We start from the raw sequence: 25,967 nt of genomic DNA on the forward strand, positions 1-25,967 counted from the left end.
GCAGACGACTTACTCTTTGTAATCATTAACTGTCGAATCCCGTTGGCTCGAACTCGCATGGCTCAAGTTCCTCGTTGGCTCGAACTTGATGTAAAGGACCGATTTCTTTCTACTGAAGTTAAACGTTCCCGCTTGGCTCGAATTTTCGAGGCTCGAGGTGCCTTCCACTTCGAGCCATCGGGGTTTGACTGTACTTCTATGTAATGAAAATACAGTCGAATCCCGTTGGCTCGAACTCGCATGGCTCGAATTCCTCGTTGGTTCGAACTTGATGTGAAGGACCGGTTTCTTTCTACTGAAGTTAAACGTTCCCGCTTGGCTCGAATTTTCCGAGGCTCGAGGTATTTTCACCGGTCCCTTCAATTTCGAGCGATCTGTGTTCGACTGTGTACTTCTATGTTGTGAAACTAGACTTAATGTAATAAACGGTTAATCGTATTTTATTCGGTGCTTTTTGCGGGGGTTATTGTTCTTTGGTGTTTGTTTTTGTGCAAATTAATGCGTCAATATCCTTGTTCTGGATGTATTTTAACATTGCTACAGGTCTCGTAGGATATTCAGTTGCAGACAAGATCGATCGCTGGAGGGAAATCAATGTTACATCAGAGTGAACAACCATTCTAGCAGCCCTGGATGAATATGGCGATAGTTTGGTTAAGCGGAAAATAACTTAACTGGAATATGGTATAATATGTGTCATTTTCATTGTGTAATCTACGCTTAGGTACGTTCTCGGAGGAAGTAAACTTTAGTAAGTGTAATAAATGTTTCTTTTATATTGTATAATGTATATGGTCGTAACATTGTAATTAAGCATACATTTAGTCTGATCTAGTATCCAGAAACTGATCCAGATCAATATGTCAGTAGTCTGAGTTTGTGTGGAAACGTTAAATGTTATTAAGAAGTTAGAGCGGTATGAACGATTATTTAAAAAAAAAAATCCTTATTTGTATGTCCCTGATTCTTTTTCCCCTGTCTGTAGAGTACTTAGAATCATATCTTTATGCAAGATAGCATTAATTCCGGTTTAAGTATTGATGCTATTGAATTGATTATGTTGCAATTTGAAGATATTTTATATGGTCATTTTAGGGAAATCGCCCGGATAACTCCAAAACCGTTCAACCAATCGTTACTTATATTGCGATGCATGGGGCTTAAAGCTGCACTCTCATATATTTACCGTTTTGATAAAAAAATGTCTCGGAATGAGCCAATGTTTGCGTAAATGTCTGTAAACCAGTGATTAAAGACTGCTGACGAAAGATCAGATTGCAGATTTTCATATTTTCGTTCGAAAATTAATGTTTATAGCTAAAAGTGTTACTAACGGTTTACGAAAAATGATAAAAACATCAATCTTGAAGATATATCTGAAAATCTGCTAAGTGGCTTTTTCTTTGGCAGCAGTCTAATATCACTGGTTCCCATGCAATTTCGCATAAATTGGCTCGTTTCAAGATAAAAAATAAGAAGTTGTTAAAACATTCAATCTCTAAGAGCGCAGCTATAAAATTTAATACATCAAAGACAAAACTAACGTTGTTTTTTTTCGTAAATGGGATGGAATACGTCATAAAAAGCATTGGACATATAATGGCCAAAATATCGATGTTGTTGATAATTTAAATTATTTAGGCACTGTGATAAATTACACTAGAAGTTTTACATTCAATCAAGAGGATTTGATTGGAAAAACTGTTAAGGCTATGAATACTTAATTACCATTGACTGGTGTATTACGACGCTATACACTTACATAAGTCGAATAAACTGTCTGTTCTGTTCTGTTATAAATTTCTGCCAATTTTATTGCGAGTGAAAGTGTTGTATCACCAACGGCTATTTTGTCATTTTATAAACTTGGCGAGGAGTCTCTCAAGGCGGGGTCAACTTCAAAACCAACAGGTGTCATGCTGAGTCATTTTAATTATAAACAGAGTTAAGTTTTCTATTAAAGCTGCACTCTCACAGATTGACGTTTTGTTTGACAACTTTTTTAAAACAAATTCTTGAAAATGAGTCAAATTTTCCGTAAATATCTGAAAACCGGTGATATACGACTGTTGACGAAAGTTCAGAATTTTTTTTTTATATATATGATAAAAAAAATGATGTTTTATGCAATTTTCTTAAAGCGTTAATGATGTTTATAGCCATAATCATTAATTTTCGAACGCAAATATATAAAACTGCGATCTGATATTTTGTTATTAATCTTATATCACTGGTCTTCATATATTAACGCAATAATGGCTTCTTCTAAAACAAAAACTATATAATAAGCTGTCAAAAGCTTTGAGGCGAGGTCAACGTAACTTCAAAAGCGACAGGCGTCATGTTGAGTCATTTCAATTTTATTTCACACTCACAGATTGACCGTTTTAACATTTTTTATTTTTGTTTTGTCTTGGAAAGAAAACTTTTTTGCGTAAATACCTGCAAACCAATGATAAAAGATTGCTGACAAAAGATCAGATTGTCATATTTCCGTTCGAAAATTAATGTTTTTTAATGGCTTAAAGCGTTACTAACGGTTTAAGAAATATGCATAAACATCAATTTTTGAACTTGAATTTAAAAATCTGCGAACTAATATGTCAGCAGTCGTATATAACTGGTTTCCATAGATTTTCGCAAACATTGGCTCGTTCCAAGACAAAAAATAAAAAAAGTTGTCAAAACTTTCAATCTGTGAGAGTGCAACTTTTAAGCTCTCGTATTTAAAATCAATACATACGCATGCATACAAAATATATTTTGAGTGATACACCCTTAACTACTTACTAAATAATGCATTTATGGAAAATATTAATTACTGATAACAAGATTGTAACCATGTATTTAATAGCTGAAAACGAACAAATGTTAAATGTCTGGTGGGTCCTAAAAGATTAACAGTGATCAACTATCGTCTCATAAGGTAGAAATACCGTGTTTTCTGCCCCTTTCTTTCAAATTAAACACAGTATCCTCCATAAGAACCATTGTTTTCGATATTTATTTAGCCTTTTCGGTATACAAAAACGATTGTATTAATTGTGGTTACTCACATTTGTGAGTAAGAATGCATCTTTAACCATGCACGCTGATTTACTAATTTACATGCACAACTTTCAGTGTTGTCATCCAACGCCTTCCAAACTGGACCAGATGACTGTTAATGTCAGTGAATCCGAAGGTAAGTGGCGTTTGTTTGTTTTGTATACAATATAATGCACGAATAGAAAATAAAACCAATATTGTGTGTGATGATACTGCATATATAATTGCACTGATTCAACTTACAACTAATTTATGTAAGCAAGGACTTCATTGATGACCTTTTGGGGGATTTTAAATGTAGTGTACGTCATTATTATAACAACAAGCACGTTACTGGCTATTTGTTACAAGAATCATCTCTCGTGACCGAATAAAAACATAGAAGAAATTTGTTTCGCGTTCTGGTGAAGGCAATCTTTTGTACAAAAATGCGAATTCATTGCACGAAATATTTTAAGTATGAATTGACACTTATACTAGTTAATTATTTTTGTACCTCGTTGTTGTTTGCAATTTCACTTCGCGCTTTTAGGTTAAGAACATAAAATGATCACGGCTTTAACTCTGCACAATCCACCTAATGAATTTTAAATGAAATGTTTACATTTTGATCGATTTCACGCATCATAGAAACAGAAAACGGTAAATGATTTCATGTGTAAATCGTCTGCACTTTACGTGGAACTAACTTCTGAAGAGGCGCACTCATATTTGTATTCATATATATTCACTTAGTACTGTCTATATATTGTGATGATATATAATGACATTTCGATCGTGCCTTGTTTAACTGATTGACGAGCTCGTTTTGGGAAGTTCCTTTGCCAACTCAACTTAACTTAACTCCGTCTTTTGCATAAAACATTTCAACAATATATATAACTCTTTTAACTCTTGTGAAATTTTCGAAAAAATGTCTCCTTTACAGAGATTATCCTTACCGCGGGTAAGCGGGATGGAAAGGCAGTGGTGCGGCTAGACCGGCGCCACGCCCCGGAAGTTCAGGGCGCAAAGATACACCACGTGACCCACGGGCCTTACAAGGGACTACTTATTAACAAAAAAGCACACAGTAAGTAATGCAAATGGATATCACTGTGACGCATGGACCAAACGAGGGTCTTCTTAAAAATAAGAAACCACAAAGTTAGTAATTCCACGGATATCACTGTGACCATGAACCATATAAGGGACAACTTATCAACAAGAAAGCACATAGTAAGTAATTCCATAGATATCACTGTGAACTTTATGACACTATAGCAGCATTTAGTGGTTTATTGTTTTCTTATTCACTTGTTATGACTTTTTACTCTAAAAATGAATATTTTCAGTCCGCAACACCTTTGACAAATACGGTTGACATTCCGACAACTCTATACATTCAAAGTAAAAGCAATACGTGATTGAGTACAAGCATATATGAACATTCCTTAACACAGGATGTGAAAAAAATCTCTATTGTTTACAGGGGCGGTTCCAGGATTTCGCTTTAGAGGGGGCATAACTTAGTGGCTTTAACTTTTGATTTGCGCCCCTCCCAGAGAACCGAAATATATTTAGGATAAGATGTTGGCAGGGTGGTTAGGGGGTACTCCCCAAAGAGAAATTAATTTCTAGTCCGAAAAGGTTCATTTTTGTCTATTTTATTACTCTATGTCCTAATAAAAGGGGAGAGGGTTGGTGCATCCCCTTGATCCGCTTGTGGTTTACCTATTTAGATGACTGCCATAAGCCACCTATGTGAGGAGTATATCTGTTGAACAAGGTTCAGTACAAAGACCCTCGCAATCAGGCCGCAAAATGTAATCTATTGTTTAAATACTGTTGTTTTTTTCTGTCTCTGATCTTGAATACGCGAATTTCAATGGATTTTTTACTAACAATGATTATCGCAATATTTTATCCTCATTTCAGCGTACACAACATCTAAAATAGTGCATTTCTGTAACGTGTACGCATTGATAAATCTCTCATTTTTCCTACTTACTACAGATTTAGAAAACGGAGACCCCTCCGAAGCTCGGCTCGAATTCTTAGCATACTTGATCAACAAGGATCAGAACAACGCCCCCGTGCAGGACGCATGGAATCTTCGGTTCTGGTTCCGGGGAAAGCCGGATGGGCTTGCAAAGAAACGCGCTTTTACACAGTATTTCCAGGACCTTATGCGTCCCGACAACTTCCCAAAGAGTAAGTCATTCGGAACTCCTCGGCCATTTTTATCGAAAACAACCTCAGATGTATGCCGGTACATCAACAGTTGTAGTTCGTATTTTTTTTAATTTTATCATTAATTAAATGTAGTGATTAAGCTTGTATTTATTGATCTAAGTTTAAATTGTTTACCAGTAAAGTATATTATTACAAACATAAATAAGATTCCCAAGAGTTAAGTCATAGGGTTTAACTGCTAAATTAAAATACTACGCGATCTACTTGCAGCGGACTTAAACAAATCGATTTCTGAGTATGTAAAACGTCCAAAATACATCCTATATCCGAGGTTGTTTTCGATAAAAATGGCCGAGGAGCTCCGAATAATTAAGTATAGGTTACAGATCACCATATAAATGTCATATTTTATTAATTGTACCAGATCGGCGAGGTGCAGCAAACAAATCGACTGATAGAATAAATTCTACCTTTCTTAGTGTTCAGTGGAAAGTGCGGAAAATGCCCTGCAGATGTCTTTATATATGCCATCGGGCATGCACGTAATTCAAAATAACACACTTAAAACCACCAGTTAATTACTTAATGGAAATTCGGCAGTTGTTTCGATACTTAATGGGAATTCTGCGGTGTTAATCGGCTTCATGGATCCTTTGGTTGTCAGAGTTCTCCTCAATGATTAAATGTGAATATGTCCATTCATCCCATTGATGGAGACATGCGCATGGACACTATGTTATAGTTAGATGACATGAAGTAACATTTTAATGATTAAGAATGTCCGTAGTGGGCGTAGCGAACGAGCCCTTCTTAATCATTAAAATATTACTTTAGGTCATCTAGCAGTCTTAGAATACACCCTCATTGGCTTACACATTTGTCAACGCAAAATCTTACGCAGGGAGTATGGGACGAGTGGCAGAATAGTGCGGATCTTTAAGCATCCGCGATAGTTGAAATTCTTAATCGGGAAGATCTCATAGAAAAAAATTCAATTCTAACATTGACAATGTGACAAAGACAATAGTCCATAACAAACTATGTTTCGCTTCGTTAATTGTAACAACGGTTATGCAGACGTGCGCATGAAAAGCTACAAATAAGTTCAAAATAACATAAAAAAATCTGAACAACAAAAAAAAATTGAGCTAGAATTAATGCCGCGATGTAAATGAAGACCATTGCCTATTGAAATGGTCACAAAATACGCCAATGTTTTGAAATATCAACAGAGTTGAAATCAACTTTTCAGACTACATGTCAGCATGCATGTGTGTCATTCTTTTCATACCACATGTGTGTCATTCTTTTCAGACCACATGTGTTTCGTTTTTTTCCAGACTACATGTGTTTCATTCTATTCAGACTACCTGTGTTTCATTCTATTCAGACTACACGTGTTTCTGTGTTTCATTCTATTCAGACTACATGTGTTTCATTTTATTCAGACTACATGTGTTTCACTCTTTTCAGACTACATGTGTTTCATTCTTTTCAGACTACATGTGTTTCATTCTTTTCAGACTACATGTGTTTCCCTCTTTTCAGACTTCATGTGTTTCACTCTTTTCAGACTACATGTGTTTCCCTCTTTTCAGACTACATGTGTTTCCCTCTTTTCAGACTACATGTGTTTCATGAAGAAGGCGATGGTGCTTATGAAGAGTTACCTTCTTCTGAAGCGGGTGGAGCTGGAGGTGGAGCAGGTCAACAAGGTGGCCACGCCCGAGGAGTCACCGAAAATCAGTAAGTAGGGATATATGCGGTGTTCGCCTGTATAGAGTACGAGTGTTGTTGTGTTGCCATCTAATACAAATACAATGCAATATGAAACCACTAGCGGTTTCTGTGGTAGGGGTGGGAGGGGGCACCAGCCACCTCCATGCAATCGTCCATATTTATTGATATTACTTATTATGTCAATATCGAAGAAAAAATATAATTAAGTACGCACCGAAACTCAGTAAGTATGGATATATGGGGCGTTAGCCTGTAAAGAGTACGAGTGCTATGGAGTTGCCGTCTAATACCAAATTAAGCAATATGAATCCAGGCCGTTACTTAGGGGCACAACATTAAGACGTGCGTCACTCGTTCAAAATCGAAATGGATATGGCATAAAAACTGTGTATGAGTGATTGGGGTTACTCAACCAAGACAATTTCTAGACCAAAAACGGTTCATTTTACTGTCAGGGGAGATCACTGCGTATGTGATCGGCGCATTCTCTTTTTTTTAAATATTTCTAAACTTTGCGCTTTTGTAACTGGGTTTCAATTCAAAATCTCTTGCATAAAGGGGTACAGTCATTTTCTTCTTTTGTGTGTGGTGAGTGTGTGCGTGCGTGCGTTTGTGTGTGCGTGCTTTCGTGCGTGCGTTTGTGTGTGCGTGCGTGCGTTTGTGTGTGCGTGCTTTCGTGTGTGCGTGCTTTCGTGTGTGCGTACGTGCGTGCGTGCGTGCGAATTATTTCTAGTTAAATGACTATACGTTACAATACAATTGACAAATGCAACCACAAACATATAAACTGTTCGTTGAACTGCATTTAACCGCTGTGGTCCAAACACCTTTCAGTAAATGAACTTCCTTAAACAAGGTTGGCGGGGGGTTTTGCGCACAATTTCCAACCGAAACCTCCTTCAATCGATGTCATAAAAACCACATTATTACTATTTGATAAGGAAGACAAGCTTTATGTCCATGTCCTACAACAATGGCCCTTTGTTTTGTAGTGAATTACGGAATCAGCAAAGTTGTGTGAGTGATTAAAGTACAACATCAGCATTGTTTGTGATATATTCATGACCGAACTTCTTACTGTAGGCAAAAAATATAGCACTATGATATCGCAATAAAATGATGGTACGTTATAAGATCAGTGTGTGTGTACCACGTGATAAATTGCGTCATAAACGCAACGTCGGACGGCAATATTTTGCTTCGAATGAAGACTTTAAACAAAGGTAACTTCACTATTTCTTCACCATTTTAAATGAAACGTAACGCCGCTTACGGAGCCCGCCTTCGTTTTTTACCAGAGTTTGATTGAGCATTGAGTTTCATAAAACACTTCGACAAACCTTTTCACTATACGGCCGTCAGACGGAGCACTGCCAAAACATTATTTTAGAAACGGGTTTGTCGAAGTGTTTGATGAAACTAATCATTTTATCAAACTCGGGTAATAAAACGAAGGCGGGGCTCTTTAAGTGGCATAAACTGCCCTTTGTTTGATTTAAAATGGCGCAGTAAAAGAAAAGTTATCTTTTGATTTAAGTCTTCATTTTAAGTACAATGTTGCCTTCCGACGCACAGGGGCAGGTTGCGTTGTTTTGACACACCACGCCCCCTTCCGTTTTTTTTTATCATTTTTTTTATATTAAATTTTAGTTAGAATATGTTGTGGTTACTGTTACATGTGAAAATTGGCAAAAAAATACAAAGAAAATAAAATAAAAAAATAAAAATTTGCCAATTTTCACAAGTTACAGTTACCATATCATGTTCTTACTAAAATTTGATAAAAAAAAATTGATAAAAAAAAAAAAAAAAAAAAAAGGACGGGGGGCGTGGTGTGTCAAAACAACGCAACCTGCCCCTGTGTTCCGACGTAGCATATATGACGCAATCTATCACGTGGCATACACATACTGACGATGAGACATGCACGTGGAGACGCGTCATCAAAGATGATTCATATAAGAGATGGGGGAGATATGGACTGATTTAGACAATTGAATGAGAGGGAGAAATATGATGAGGCAGGATTAAGTGAGTAGGGGGATACAGTTTGGGTATGGAAAGAGTGGTATGTAAGGAAGTTGAAGATAGGGGATAAGGAATGATTTTGACATTGGGGTAAGAGGGGTTAAAGATTGAGAGGTAAGGTGGAGAGGGTTTGGAAACATTCGGGGTAGGAAAAGGGTGGTAGGGGAGAGAAGGGAGAAGGAAAGAGAGAGTGATAGAAGAAGATGCTGTATAGAGACAGCTATGGAGGCAGAAAGCTTGGGTAGGGATATTCAAAGAGGGTGGGGTAAATGGACGTGAGTGGAGAGGTAGGGAGAGAGGAGGGGAGATCACGAAAGTGTGAGAGACTTCAAGGTATGGATAAGTTGCTTGATATACAATAGATTACACTAAAGTTTAATTTCCGAAAGTTTGTTAAGACCAAAACAATGGTATTACACTAAAGCATAATTTCAGAGAGTTTATTAAGATCAAAACAATAGTATTACACTAAAGCATAATTTCAGAGAGTTTATTAAGATCAATACAATAGTATTACACTAAAGTATAATTTCCGAGAGTTTATTAAGATCAAAACAATAGTATTACACTAAAGTATAATTTCAGAGAGTTTATTAAGATCAATACAATAGTATTACACTAAAGTATAATTTCCGAGAGTTTATTAAGATCAATACAATAGTATTACACTAAAGCATAATTTCCGAGAGTTTATTAAGATCAAAACAATAGTATTACACTAAAGCATAATTTCCGAGAGTTTATTAAGATCAAAACAATAGTATTACACTAAAGCATAATTTCAGAGAGTTTATTAAGATCAATACAATAGTATTACACTAAAGTATAATTTCAGAGAGTTTATTAAGATCAAAACAATAGTATTACACTAAAGCATTATTTCAGAGAGTTTATTAAGATCAATACAATAGTATTACACTAAAGCATAATTTCCGAGAGTTTATTAAGATCAATACAATAGTATTACACTAAAGTATAATTTCAGAGAGTTTATTAAGATCAATACAATAGTATTACACTAAAGTATAATTTCCGAGAGTTTATTAAGATCAATACAATAGTATTACACTAAAGTATAATTTCCGAGAGTTTATAAAAACCAAAACAATAGTATTACACTAAAGTATAATTTCCGAGAGTTTATAAAAACCAAAACAATAGTATTACACTAAAGTATAATTTCCGAGAGTTTATTAAGATCAATACAATAGTATTACACTAAAGTATAATTTCCGAGAGTTTATTAAGATCAATACAATGGTATTACACTAAAGTATAATTTCCGAAAGTTTATTAAGATCAAAACAATAGTATTACACTAAAGCATAATTTCAGAGAGTTTATTAAGATCAAAACAATAGTATTACACTAAAGTATAATTTCCGAGAGTTTATTAAGATCAATACAATGGTATTACACTAAAGTATAATTTCCGAGAGTTTATTAAGATCAATACAATGGTATTACACTAAAGTATAATTTCCGAGAGTTTATAAAGACCAAAACAATGGTATTACACTTAAGTATACTTTTAGAGTGTTTATTAAGACCAAAACAATAGTATTACACTTAAGTATAATTTCAGAGAGTTTATTAAGACCAAAACAATAGTATTACACTAAAGTATAATTTCCGAGAGTTTATAAAAACCAAAACAATAGTATTACACTAAAGTATACTTTTAGAGAGTTTATTAAGACCAAAACAATAGTATTACACTAAAGTATAATTTCAGAGAGTTAATTAAGACCAAAACCATAGTATTACACTAAAGTATAATTTCCGAAAGTTTATTAAGATCAAAACAATAGTATTACACTAAAGCATAATTTCCGAGAGTTTATTAAGATCAAAACAATAGTATTACACTAAAGTATAATTTCCGAGAGTTTATAAAAACCAAAACAATAGTATTACACTAAAGTATACTTTTAGAGAGTTTATTAAGATCAAAACAATAGTATTACACTAAAGTATAATTTCAGAGAGTTTATTAAGATCAAAACCATAGTATTACACTAAAGTATAATTTCAGAGAGTTTATTAAGATCAAAACAATAGTATTACACTAAAGTATACTTTTAGAGAGTTTATTAAGATCAAAACAATAGTATTACACTAAAGTATAATTTCCGAGAGTTTATAAAAACCAAAACAATAGTATTACACTAAAGTATAATTTCCGAGAGTTTATTAAGACCAAAACAATAGTATTACACTAAAGTATAATTTCAGAGAGTTAATTAAGACCAAAACCATAGTATTACACTAAAGTATAATTTCAGAGAGTTTATTAAGACCAAAACAATATTAACAAACTAAACCACAAGTTCAAAGAGTTTATTAAGAACAAAAACACTAGTGTTAACCTAAGCAACCGTTTCAGAGAGTTTATTAAAAACAAAACACTATTATTATGATAAACAATATTTCAGAGAGTTTCGTTAGCCTGTTCACCCCGGACATCTACCAGTACAACTTTGTTCCCGAGATCTCGATGAGCAATAAGACGTTTTTAACGTTCATGGTGAAGGCGAAATGTGACGTCCACGTAGCGTTATCGGCGACGTACGGCGAGCTGCACAAACGGACAATCGAGGTGCTGATTGGCGGGGAGGGGAACACCAAGTCTATGATTAAAGATGGGGTCGAGGGAAGCGTCCGCGCGGAGGCACTCACTGCTAATGTACTCAGTGGAACGGTGGGTTACAATAGGTTTACGTTCGACTATTTTGTAGATCAGAACTACTTGTTTTTTTACGATTTGTTAAAGCTGCACTCTCATAGATGGATAGTTCCGTCATTTTTTTAGTTTTTTGTTTAAGAATCAGCTGATTGTGGTATCAATACCTTAAATACAGGCAATTATTACAATCCACAGATTTCAATTGTTTGGGAAACTGTTAAAAATTACATTTTTCTTCAAGCGTTAGTAACGCTTTTATCATTTCTCGAACCTTTATATAAAAAACTGTGATCTGATTTTTGCCGGCAGTCTTGTATCACTGGTTTCAAGAAATTACTCAAAAATTTGCTCATTCCAAGACAAAAAAATATTTTAAAAAGTTGTCAAACCGGTCCATCTGTGAGAGTGCTGCTTTAAGTGCGAAACTATTGAAATTCAAAAAGACAAAAATCAACAATATTTGTTGTATAAATGGACAGTAAATTAAAAATGTAATTTATGGTTTGTCATAGGGACATACCTGTGCCGCTTTGGTCCGTATCAAATGTCTAGACAACTTCATCATACGTTTTTCTTCTTGTAGTTTAACAATTTATCTTAATTTATCATTTTCTTAAACGTCCAGTTACGGATTGCTTGTACCACATTGGAAGGCTTTTTCTAGATTTTGTTTTTATACATTAGATCTTATTTATTTTTTTAAATTATCGTGCAATACTTGGCGTGGGGATAAATTACAATAATTCAATAAACAAGCGCTACTTATTGCATGACAAACTTGGCAATATGGTGTAAAACCGTTGTTACGCACACTACCAGTAATTGAAAATGTTCAACACTAGCGATTCGCGTTCGTGTATAATTCCAATTACTGCGGTAGTGGGAGAAGTAACTTTAACTTATGGCTTTGAGGATGACAGATCAACTGATGTTCATTGATTTCCACAACCTTCAATAGTTATTCATGTATCCGGTTTCTGGGCACCTTGTCATTCTTGCCCCAATTTCTCGAAACTTCTTAAGCGTTATAGGCTTAAGAAGCTTATTTCAATTAGCCCAAATACATTTGATGTTGATAAATGAAAAATGGTTTACATGTATTGTGATTATCATAAAGATTATTCCTTTCTAAAGAATAAAAACTCAAAGCTGTAAATATAACGCAAATTATCGAAAAACAAAAATAGTGAGCTTAGCTTAATCCTGTTATAAAGGACTAAAGAAGTTTCGAGAAATTGGGGCCAGAGTAACTATAAAGGAGAAAAACCTGAATTAATAACCAAAAAAATATTAAACTATGACAATGGAATTGACCTTGACCTTTTGACCTGTCGTACCTGCTCTAGGACTTTCTATGTAAGAGGTCAACACGATATCGAGTCGGGCGCGGCCTATGCAAAAACGGGCCGTTCCTATTCTGAGTTAGTGAAACTGCTTGAAATTGTCCATGAGTATCAAAATGACCTTGACCTTTTCCTCTTTCTCGACTACAGGATATGCGCTTTGTCTGATGTGGGGTAGGGATTGCACAATGGGCAAGAGCGATCACTAAGCTGATGTTGAGAATATCTATGTATTTGCCAAGATTATTTCAAAATTATTTTGTTTTCACTTCTACAGTATTTAGACTATTGAAAGTTTTGCGAATTTATTATTATTATTATTATTATTATGCTTCCATGACCTTCGATATTTCTAAATGAGCTTGGGTAGCCATGTTTTGAGGTGGGGTGTGGTGCTCACTATGGGGAGGAACGATCGATAAGCCGATGTTTGGAATGTATTTGCCAGGATTGTTTTAAAATGAATTTGTTTTCTTGCTCTCAGGACCTTCGATATTTCTGGATGAGCTGGGGTAACCACTGTATCGAAGTGGGGCGGGGTGCTCACTACGGAGAGGGACGGTTCTTGGTCTGGGACCTGCCCGACAACAAAAAGTTTGACATCACTTCTCTCGCCGTTGCCACTGACAACACGTCGCACGGGCAGTTTGAGTTTGCGGAACTATTGGGTATAAACATTCATTTCGGTGTGTTTTTTGCTGTTCTTTTTTGTTTTGTTTTAAGTTAAGTTTGAAAGAAAAGTTAAGTGTTTTTTCGTCACTTTTTTGCTGTTGTTTTTGGAGTTAAGTTCTTGACAAGTGGAAAGAAAGGTTAAATAATTACGGTAACATGTTCAGGAAAATCCATTCATTTAGTTTCATTTGATGGTGACCCAAACATATACATAGGAAAGAACATTTGAACTTATAACTAATAGTGTATCAAGTCGCAACTGCAACATGATCAGATTTTGTTCAGAACTGTGAGAGATTGGGCCGATTGTTCAGAACTGTGAGAGATTGGGCCGATTGTTCAGAACTGTGAGAGATTGGGCCGATTGTTCAGAACTGTGAGAGATTGGGCCGATTGTTCAGAACGTTGTTAAAGTTAACAACGTGAGTTAAAGTTAACAAGTAAGCTTAAGTTAACAACGTGAGTTAAAGTTAACAACGTAATTAACGACAACGCGAACTATCTCCACATATCTGAATATAAACAAGTTCACATGAAACAAATTTTGTTAAAAATACAGCAGGCCACAAGTGTATTCATTTCATTTACCGAACAGTAACGATTTCAAAGTTAACAATTATGACGTTTACAACGTAGTTAACTTTTATAAAGTTCTGAACAATAGGCCCATTGTTTGTTTTTAACTGAATACCCCCCTTATCACCCCCTGCACACCCTGTTCCCGCCAAGAAGTGGACACCGACTACAGCGGAGAGGCACGCCGGGAGCGCGTAAGGCGGCAGATCATGTGTGCTGCTCGGAAGCAGCGTATTCTCCACTTCCTGGAGGACGTGTATCCTAACACGCTTTCCGTGCAAGAAATAATACAGTATGTAGTACAATTTTCTGACTTTAGATGTCTCTGGTATAAGTTTTATCCGTTTCAACATTTTCATTTGAAATAAAGAGAGTGTTTCATGCCATATAATTATAAACCTTTCACGACAAAGACTGACATGCAATCGCGGTACCGGGGATCCAGGGACGCTGGTGCAGTTGATGAAGGAATTGGAGCGGACCCGGCACGTGCGGGAGGTGGAGGTCGGTCGCTGGATGCGGCTCCAACACGAGGTTCAGAACGGAACTACACATGGTATCGCACTTGTTCGATGGTGTAGCGTTAATGTTTGGGTTGCCCTCGATTGTTTTGATAAGCATGCAATTAAACATTCCCGTTGAACCATTTTCACATTTCTAGCAAAACTTTAGTCTATTTTTGTTAGTATTTACTGAAAACCAAGGACATGGTATTGGACAAAAAAGTACTATTAATGACAATTATTGAATGTCTGTTTCAGAAACAGACCTTGTTTTGTTATTCAAAATAGTAATTGCAACAAGTTTGTTAACTTTCCCTTTTGATTTTTAAACGAGGTTACACTCCCCTGTTCTTTCATTTAAACAAGATTTCTGACCACCGTTCGATGACTTTCCCTAATGCATTCAATTAAAACGGTTATCTTTCCCGTGTGAGCTTTTCTTAACATGGCTACTCTCATTCGTGCGTTTACTTAACATTGTTGCTTTTCTTCATGTGTTTACTTAACAAGGTAACGTTCCACATTGCGTTTACTAAACAAGGCAACTTTTCCCCTTGTGTTTACTAAAGAAGATAACGTTTCCTCTTGCGTTTACTAAACAAGGTCACGTTTCCCTTGCGTTTACTTAACAAGGTCACTTTTCCCTTACGTTTACTAAACAAGGTCACTTTTCCCTTACGTTACTAAACAAGGTCACGTTTCCCTTACGTTTACTTAACAAGGTAACGTTCGACATTGCGTTTACTAAACAAGGTAACGTTTCCCCTTGCGTTTTCTAAACAAGGTCACGTTTCCCATGTGTTCACTAAACAAGGTAATGTTTCCCCTTGTGTTTTTTACTAGACAATGTAACGTTTCCCCTTGCGTTTACTAAACAAGGTAACGTTTCCCATGTGTTTACTAAACAAGGTAACGTTTCCCCTTGTGTTTACTAAACAAGGTAACGTTTCCCCTTGTGTTTACTAAACAAGGTCACGTTTCCCATGTGTTTACTAAACAAGGTAACGTTTCCCCATGTGTTTACTAAACAAGGTCACTTTTCCCATGTGTTTACTAAACAAGGTAACGTTTCCCATGTGTTTACTAAACAAGGTAACGTTTCTCCTTGTGTTTACTAAACAAGGTCACGTTTCCCCTTGCGTTTACTAAACAAGGTCACGTCTCCCATGTGTTTACTAAACAAGGTAACGTTTCCCCTTGTGTTTACTAGACAAGGTAACGTTTCCCCTTGTGTTTACTAAACAAGGTAACGTTTCCCCTTGTGTTTACTAAACAAGGTCACGTTTCCCCTTGTGTTTACTAAAGATGATAACGTTTCCTCTTGCGTTTACTAAACAAGGTCACGTTTCCCTTGCGTTTACTTAACAAGGTCACTTTTCCCTTACGTTTACTAAACAAGGTCACTTTTCCCTTAGGTTACTAAACAAGGTCACGTTTCCCTTGCGTTTACTTAACAAGGTAACGTTCGACATTGCGTTTACTAAACAAGGTAACGTTTCCCCTTGCGTTTTCTAAACAAGGTCACGTTTCCCATGTTTTTACTAAACAAGGTAACGTTTCCCCTTGTGTTTACTAGACAATGTAACGTTTCCCCTTGCGTTTACTAAACAAGGTAACGTTTCCCATGTGTTTACTAACGAAGATAACGTTTCCTCTTGCGTTTACTAAACAAGGTCACGTTTCCCTTGCGTTTACTTAACAAGGTCACTTTACCCTTACGTTTACTAAACAAGGTCACTTTTCCCTTACGTTACTAAACAAGGTCACGTTTCCCTTGCGTTTACTTAACAAGGTAACGTTCGACATTGCGTTTACTAAACAAGGTAACGTTTCCCCTTGCGTTTCTAAACAAGGTCACGTTTCCCATGTGTTTACTAAACAAGGTAATGTTTCCCCTTGTGTTTACTAGACAATGTAACGTTTCCCCTTGCGTTTACTAAACAAGGTAACGTTTCCCATGTGTTTACTAAACAAGGTCACGTTTCCCCTTGTGTTTACTAAACAAGGTAACGTTTCCCCTTGTGTTTACTAAACAAGGTCACGTTTCCCATGTGTTTACTAAACAAGGTAACGTTTCCCCATGTGTTTACTAAACAAGGTCACGTTTCCCATGTGTTTACTAAACAAGGTAACGTTTCCCATGTGTTTACTTAACAAGGTAACGTTTCTCCTTGTGTTTACTAAACAAGGTCACGTTTCCCCTTGCGTTTACTAAACAAGGTCACGTCTCCCATGTGTTTACTAAACAAGGTAACGTTTCCCCTTGTGTTTACTAGACAAGGTAACGTTTCCCCTTGTGTTTACTAAACAAGGTAACGTTTCCACTTGTGTTTACTAAACAAGGTCACGTTTCCCCTTGTGTTTACTAAAGAAGGTAACGTTTCCCCTTGTGTTTACTAAACAAGGTCACTTCTCTCATGTGTTTACTAAACAAGGTAACGTTTCCCCTTGTGTTTACTAGATAAGGTAACGTTTCCCCTTGTGTTTACTAAACAAGGTAACGTTTCCCCTTGTGTTTACTAAACAAGGTCACGTTTCCCATGTGTTTACTAAACAGGGTCACGTTTCCCCTTGCGTTAACTAAACAAGGTAACGTTTCCCCTTGCGTTTACTAAACAAGGTAACGTTTCCCCTTGCGTTTACTAAACAAGGTAACGTTTCCCCTTGTGTTTACTCTACAATATAACCTTTCCCTCAGAAATGAAGATGGTACGAGAGATGCCCCAGCTGACGAGTCGGGAGCAGCCCACGGTTGCCCTGGTTACGTCGCTGTACTGTGAGAAGCTTGCTATGGACGCCATGATAGAGGACAAGGTCACATTCGTCAAATACAAGACCGAAGGTATTAAACCATAGTTCGAAGTATGGTATCGGTCAGGGATGGTTCATGATGAGTTTTGTTATATAATTATTTACATTCATCAAGACGTATTCCTTTCACTTACCGACCAATCACTTGAACAAAAACAAATGTGTAGGGCTGTTTTCATAATTATTTCAAATTGTTAAATAATTGTACTCACAATCGATGACCGATACTGCCGCATATGGTATGCACATCGAATCTCAAGGTTATACATGATTGAATTAATTCACTGTATTGGTCAGTTATTTATATTACGCAATCCGATTAGCTACATCGTTCTTTGATCCAATTAAGACCAGTTATGAATAACTTCAACTATAAAAAAACTAATATCATGAGACGTATTACATATATCCATTATGTCACATTCAATATGGACAAATTAAAGGTAGACTCAATGTTTTGGAGAATGTTCTTTAAGAGGAATTTATAAACAATGAAGCAAAATATGTTTAACTTACAAATATTTGGAGAAAATCAAGGAATCCCACATGACCTTTATGAAATACAAGGCTTGCACAATATTTCGGGGTGTTTAGTTTTTTTTAATTCTGGTCGAAGAGAGCAAAAAGGAGCTATTGACATCCCCGACAAACGAAGATTATAGAGGGTATATTTGAGTCAACCTATGGTCGGTCGGTCGGTTGGTTGGTTGCAACCTTTCCTGTCCGGAATATAACTTAAAAACTACTGGATCTAATTTAATAGATGGGTTATGATATAATATAATTAAAGAAAGGGCAGTGTACTAGAACTCATAACGTTTTAGCAAATCACAGAGTCATTGCCCTTTGTTGAGTATATTTGTTGTCAAATGTTTGTCCAGGTAATGAAAGCTAGTGGATGGAATTTATTGAAAGTCTACAAACGGTAAAGTACGAAGAGAGGAATTGCAGTTAGGCTAAACCATTACTCAATTTTAGAGAGTTATTGCCCTTTGCTAATATTTCCTTGCCCGGAGCGTAACTTGAACACCTTTGATTTGAATTTATTAAACTTCATACAATGGTAAAACACAGTGCAAGGACGTGTAATGTACAGGAACCATATATCTAATTTTTTCAGCTTATTATTGACCTTTTCAGTTTTCTTTTACGGAGCACTACGTAAAACTACCAAATGAAATCTAATAAAAGTTTTTTTTATAATGGTAAAGCAAATTGAGAGGAAGTGCCATGTACAAGAACCACGCTCCTATTTAAGCCAAATACAGAGTCATGCCCTTTAAAAAAATAATTACTTGAAAACTACTGGAAAGAAAGTAAGTTAAATTCATAAATTGATAGAGTACAAAGAGAGGAATTGCAGTAAACAATAACCATAACTTTTTTATAGTCCATTACAGATTTATTGCCCATTGTCATTTTTTCTTGTCCGGAGCATAACATTAAAACTATTGGATGGAATTCAATCAAACTTCATACAGTGGTAAAGCAAAGTGAGAGGAAGAGTGTTGTATATAATAACCATAACTATGTTTCAGCCAATTACTAAGTTTTTGCTCTTTGTTACTTTTTCTTGTCCGGAGCATTACATAATGAGAGAGAGTGCAGTGTACAAGAAGCATTACTCTATTTTAGCTAATTGCAAAGTTATTGTCCTTTGTTACATTTTCTTGTTATAATTATTATATACATTTAATTTTCTTTAAACAGCAAAGAGAGACTTGTTTTCTTGAAACAAAACTTACGTCTCGTATAAATATTTAAGTTGTTTTTATTTCGTTCAGTCCGCCGTAGCTTTCTGGGTAAGTTATTTTGCGGATGGTCCTCCATAGTTTGTTGTTCGCACGTTTTAGTTATCAGACTTGATTATCACAAAAATATTCAAGTCAAATGTCTTTCTACCAATCTCAACTTATTTTATCACATAAAGCACAGAAAACATGTAAATTATTGTATGATTTACTCTTTTTTTAAAGCGTATTTACTCATAGAATATGTTGATAAAAACGTTTGTAAAGATTTCAACATAGACAACAAAAAAGTACAAGAGTAAATGGAGGTTGTACTCAATTACATTTCTTGCTGTAGAATTTTTGGATTTTTTTTTGTCTTGGAATGAGCCAATTTTTGCGTAAATATCTGCAAACCAGTGATATAAGACTGCTGACAAAAGATCAGATCGCAAATGTTCATACTTCCGTTCGAAAAATAATGTTTTATGGCTAAAAGCGTTAAAAACGGTTTAAGAAAAATGCATAAAACATCATTTTTTGAACTTGTATATGAAAATCTGCGATCTGATTTTTTGTCAGCAGTCTAATTTCACTGGTTAACATGCATTTTCGCATAATTAGCTAGTTCAAAAGCAAAAAAATAAAATAGTTGTCAAAATGTTCAATCTGTGAGAGTGCAGTTTAAAATAAGTTTAGACTGACATTGAGATTTGACTTAAGTATTTTCGTCATATCGGGCCCAGTTGCTTGTTGGCTACCCGCGTGTGTTCTACGGAATCCCGGTGGGGACATGGCGGTGTCGTATCTCGCACCGTGAAAATCGAAAAAAAAACACGCGAGAATTCTCGCGATGTCCCTTACAGGATTCAAAAGTTTACATTTGTCACGTGTGTCACCGTTTTAACACTGTTGAATTGCATTACCAATATGGTTTTAGAAACTGACCACTACGTTTACCGCAAGTTGCCACAAATATATGCATAATTATGTTTTTCCCCTTTCCTCTAGAAATTAACATGTAGATTTGTGTTCACTTAATATAATTTTGTGTGATTTCCCACATTAGTTTTACCATTTTGTGATCTCAATTTTATATCATGTTGTTCACTCATAGTTTCCGGATTTATAGTTATAAGCAACATGTGTGTCCATTGTAACGCCGCATAGCAGCATCGCCGCATAAACGTGTTGTGTTTTTTTTTCCTTTAATGCGGTGATTTTCAACGCATAAACATGGCGACCACGTGTTCACAGAAATTGCTTATATGGGCAGCAACTGTGCCTTTTAGCCACATATAGAGGATTAACTTTACCATTTATTATAAAGCATAAAAATAGATTTAATATTTCAACAAAAACGATGGTGATGACGTTGATGATGATGATGATGATGATGATGATGATGATGATGATGTCCGTCCGTCCCGAAATCTTGTGACATGGAAGTCTCCAGAGTCACTTACATTTATTCATTGGTGTTTGAAGCGGTGTACCTGCTTAAATTATTTTTATTTCTTTTGTTCCAGTTACGAAATAATTATGGCCCTTGATTCGATCAAAATTAAGATATTCTTTTCAGAATAATTTTAGTGCTCGCGTAGCTCCTTACCTATAACACATAGAGTCACAAATGTTCACCGGCATGCGAAGTTGTACACACGAGATTTCATTTATACATACATATATCAATGACAGTGCTATAGTCCTTGACCTTGTCAGTAAAAAATGTTTTTTTTTTGTTATTTTGTGGCACACAATGCCCTTTAGCAACCATTGACGTTTTTCACAACTTTGCTTATTCTACGTAATGGTAACCTCCCCCCACCCTACCCCGGTGTGAGTGTGGGGGAAAACGGGGGCTTTACCAGGGATTGGTTCAAACACCCTGATATTCCCCGGGTTTGGTGCAGTGGTTACAAATCACATGTGCATACCTCATGACTTATTGCAATGGACGTTGGAACAAGTAAAGTTTGAAAAATATTTTTATCAGTCGAGCCAAACGTCATTTTAAATGTTTTCGCAGAATAATCAATTGGTTTGGTTCAAATTTAAACCGATCTTACTTAGAATTTACGTCTCTAAAAGTCTAGTTCAAAGCTTGGTTAAGTGGACATAAAAAACTAAGTCCGATCTTGGTGAAACTTTATCAACCACATTGTACTAGTATGTGTTTTAATTGTTGCTTTTTATGCGGCGAAAGTGTGCCTTTTTGCCACATAAGAAAATCCTGTTTATGCGTTGAAAATCACCGCTAACGTGGTCGATTTCGTTTGTGCGGCGATGCTGTTATGCGGCGTTACAGTCCATAGTAACTAGACTTTCAGTCATTTTAAGATTAAAATTGCACATATTTCTATTCAAAATGTTGTTTTTTAAGAACTTTGCAGATTATTTAAGATATTCTTATTTTGTGTTTAATGTAATTTTGTTCTTAAATGTATGTGTCAAAACTAGTATGTGTTCCAAAGACATAGAATCATTTATTTCCATGCAGGGATAATTCCATATCATGCATATGCATTTACATGGGACGCTGGTATTTTAATGATGCAATCCTTGGCCAAAATTTCAACTTGTCGGAATTTTGTAGAACGATGCAACACTGTAATTTTGGCCAAGGATTTCATCATTAAAACACAAGCAAAATATAAAATATTTCACACATGTAGACGCAAAAAATAGCATAGTCTTTTATAGGCTAATATCTATTTTGATATATTTTCTGTCAAAAAAGTTAATTAGAAATCAACGTCACTTACTTGTTTGTTTACATCGGTTGTGACCCGTGGTGACCCCTTTGAAGTCACGTGATCCCTCACCTTGATACCGCGCAGTTTTAATGAGGAATTTAGAAGCCCAACGTGGGTAGTTACTCACAACAGTATTAAGCCAATTGTAGTAGTTTAGGTTAGCGCCAAACTTGGTTGTAGTATCAACGACGAATAACATCTAAAAACGTTTCACAACCGCGTAAAAGAGAAAACAGACAAGTACGCCCTAGCTAAATTGGTGCTGAACTGGCTCTATGCTAATTGTCTTTGGCTCTGGTCCTGGGCAAATGGTTGTGTCACCCCAAGGGGGTTTTGGACTCTCTTCCTTTGAGAGCCGTTGGTAATATAAGATATATTTTTTTATCCCAATTAATTCCAGCACTTGTGTTTCATGTGAACACAATTTAAAAAAATGATTTATGGAGTTCTTACTTTCAAAACAATTTTGTCATGTCGGATTAGTATATTAAGTACGTCTACAAAGCAACATTTTTTAAGACTGATGCAATTTTTATCTTGGAAGCGGTTCCCCGGTTTCCATGTCCCCCTACACCTCCTCTAAACCACCAAAACCTTGATTCCCTACTGGGTAATCGGAACAAGAGTAGAACATAGCCCCAACCTGAACATCTTACTATAACTGTCACAACCCTTTTTCAGTGGGTCAAATGTAATTTATTTTTGCGTTATTTTAAGTGAGGACATGTTCGATGCGGAACAAAATGACGGATTCTTTGAGTATTTGGGTATGTACTCAAAGAATCCGCCATTTGTTCCTCATCGAACATGTCCTCACTTAAAATTCCGCAAAATATAAATTACGTTGGACCCCCTGTTATTCTAGCAGGTGAATTGCCTTTCTGGGCTAAATAAGTGAGCAATCTAAATACTGTTTAAGCATAACTCCCGTCCTATTTGTTCCAGCTGGCGAGTCGCAGGTATACACAGTGGGAACTATAGGGAGGTTTAAGGTGGTCAGCACGAAGTTGGCCCGCTACCCGACCTCCAACCAGGCGGCCAGGATCTCTGCGGAAAACGCCATCACTAGGCTTCTTGGTATGTTAAGGTTTTGTAGAAAGGCTATATTTCTTAACAATAAAGTAACAAATATGTCTTATTTCATTAAATCTGCCTTATATATCTGTCTTAGATGTCCATGTTGTTGCCCTCTCGTTTGTTACGCTATTTCAAAATGAAAAAAACAAAAAAAAACAATCAATTTTAATGAATTAATATGTTGCCTCATTTGAATGATGAATAAGAGAATATGATTTGTATGGATAAAAATGTTAGCCTTTACAATTTGTTTTCAATATTCCACAGTTAAAAACGCGCCAAAATATCGCTAATATTTTTAACTGTACACAAATGAGTTAAACAAAATAATGCATTTAAATGAATAAGATAGTTTTACCTCGAACTACTTTGTGACCCTTCGAACCTTCATTATCGACAACCCATACTCAATGTGTGTATACCACGTGATAAATTGCGTCATAAATGCTACGTGGGAAGGCAATATTATGCTTCGAAGGAAGACTTTGAACAAAGATAACTTCACTATTTCTTCACCTTTTTAAATGAAACTTAGCGCAGTCTACGCCACTTACGGACCCCAACCTTCGGTTTTTTACCAGAGTTTGATCAAGAGTTTAGTTTCTTAAAACACTTCGATAAACCTTTTCACAATATGGCCGTCTGACGGAGCACAGTCAAAACATTATATTGGAAACAGGTTTGTCGAAGTGTTTGATAAAACTAATCACCATATCAAACTTCGGTAATACAACGAAGGCGGGGCTCTTTGAGCGGCATAGACTGTCCTTTGTTTATTTAAAATGGTGTAGTAAAAGAAAAGTTATCTTTGATTTAAGTCTTCATTTTAAGCAAAGTATTGCCTTCTGACGTAGCATTTATGACGCAATTTATCACGTGGTATACACACACTGATACTGAAGTGTTTGTGCTTATGGGTACGACAACATGTAACTGCAAATTGTAGGTTATCAAAACAATCGAATGAAATCAAACTATAATCTAAAACAATTGGTATTTGTTTGGGTTTTTTACAGGAATTTTTAGCAAGATTGAGCACGTGTTTCTCGTAGGTGTCGCAGGGGGCGTGCCCAACCTCGAGGAACCTTCTCAGCATGTGCGTCCCGGTGACGTAGTCGTCTCGATGACGTCAGAAAGGAATGATCCAATGTACATGCACTGTGCCTCGATTCATAAGGAAAGTCGTGGACGGCTGTATTCTTATAAAACTCGAGCGTTCAGCTGCCAAAACAAGATTCTTCAAAATGTAGCACTTAGTCTGGATTCAATTGTACGCTCTGAATGGATGAAACCAAGGCCATGGGAGTTATACATCGACGAAGCTCTGGAGCAATTAAACGGGCAGGAAATTCACTTCAAGCGACCTTCAAGTGACAAGGAATTGCGTAAACTACGGCTTGGTGGTAACGTTATAACTTTCGAGCACCCTATGGCCACGTCAAAACACGACATGAGGGTCAACGCCCCAAACGTGCGTCACGGGGTCATCGGTAGTGGGAAATTGATAAGTAGGGCACATGAGCTCCGTGCAGATTTTGCCAAACGATTCGGTGTCAGAGCGTTTGACCTTGACTTTGAAGCAGTGCTGGAATCCCTGGAAGGCAACAGGAATGAAAGTTTTCTGGTGGTCAGGGGGGTATGTGACTATGTGGATGGGAAGAGAAAAGACTGGCAGTCCTACGCAGCCCTCGCGGCCGCAGCATACACCAAGGCCTTACTCATGGCTCTATGAATAATGAGCATCTTGGTATATTTAAGGAATGAATTGCGGTGTTGATGTCATTATCGGGGTATGAACGCAATTGGGTTGGTCAATGTGTGTGGAGTCCGAAGGACTCCACGCGTACTTTGACCAACCCAATTGCGTTCATATCCCCGATAATGACATCAACCCCGCAATTCATTCCTTATATTTACACAAATAGTTCATTATTTCATTCAAGAATTGTTAAAAAAATACTTTATTTCATTTAAGAAAACCTTTCAGTAATCCGTTCTTACCCATTCTGTAAATAGAACGACCCGACTATAACCGGAAACATTTTTTTCAAATGACGTCACAATAACGCGGGAAAAGATCAACCACTTGAAATCACTTTAAAACGTAAAATTAAAACACTTCTGGTAACAATATATTTAAAATATAATAAACTTACACTTTTAAAAATGTTGATCTATATTTTACGGGACCTGCAGATTCAATACAACCAATAACAAGATCAATAGCTTTCATGTATATTGTTATGCAATGAATTACGATCCGAACATATCCGAAGATGTTGCGTTCATCGATTGATGAACGCAATTGCCGAAAGGCAGTTCATTTAAGGAACGAAAGTTGAGGTGTAAATATTGGAAATTGAACATCAATGTGTCATCGTGACTCAAATAGAACTGAACACATGTGTGTCATCGTGGCTCCATAAAGATTGACCACCAAGGCCATAATCAAAGCTCAAATAGAACTGAACACCAGTGTGTCATCGTGGCTCTTTAAAGATTGACCACCAAGGCCATAATCAAGGCTCAAATAGAACTGAACACCAGTGTGTCATCGTGGCTCTATAAAGATTGACCACCAAGGCCATAATCAAGGCTTAAATAGAACTGAATACCAGTGTGTTTTCATGGCTTGATAAAGATTGACCACCAAGGCTTAAACAAGGCTCAAATACAACTGAATATCAGTGTGTCATCGTGACTATAAACAGATTGATCTCCAAGACCTTAACATGACATTATTAGAATTGACCATCAATGTGTCATCATGCCTCAATAAAGAATAACCATCAATGTCGTATTTAAAGTTCTTTTATATTTGA

General features: G+C 36.2%; 1 protein-coding gene across 1 annotated transcript; it reads left to right on the plus strand.

Annotated features, from left to right (window-relative positions):
• The first annotated feature begins 638 nt into the window (after window positions 1–638).
• LOC128225123 (uncharacterized) lies at window positions 639–24,889 on the plus strand. The gene is made up of 13 exons (XM_052935155.1): window positions 639–751; window positions 3,124–3,184; window positions 3,977–4,120; window positions 5,044–5,241; window positions 6,847–6,969; window positions 11,427–11,692; window positions 13,505–13,688; window positions 14,425–14,560; window positions 14,682–14,824; window positions 17,470–17,613; window positions 19,367–19,384; window positions 23,014–23,145; window positions 24,162–24,889. The coding sequence occupies exons 2-13, from the start codon at window positions 3,157–3,159 to the stop codon at window positions 24,875–24,877; spliced, it is 2,232 nt and encodes a 743-aa protein (XP_052791115.1). The 5' UTR covers window positions 639–751; window positions 3,124–3,156; the 3' UTR covers window positions 24,878–24,889.
• The last annotated feature ends 1,078 nt before the right edge of the window (window positions 24,890–25,967 follow it).

The sequence above is a fragment of the Mya arenaria genome, chromosome 2 (assembly GCF_026914265.1).
Source record: "Mya arenaria isolate MELC-2E11 chromosome 2, ASM2691426v1".
Lineage (NCBI taxonomy): Eukaryota > Metazoa > Mollusca > Bivalvia > Myida > Myidae > Mya > Mya arenaria.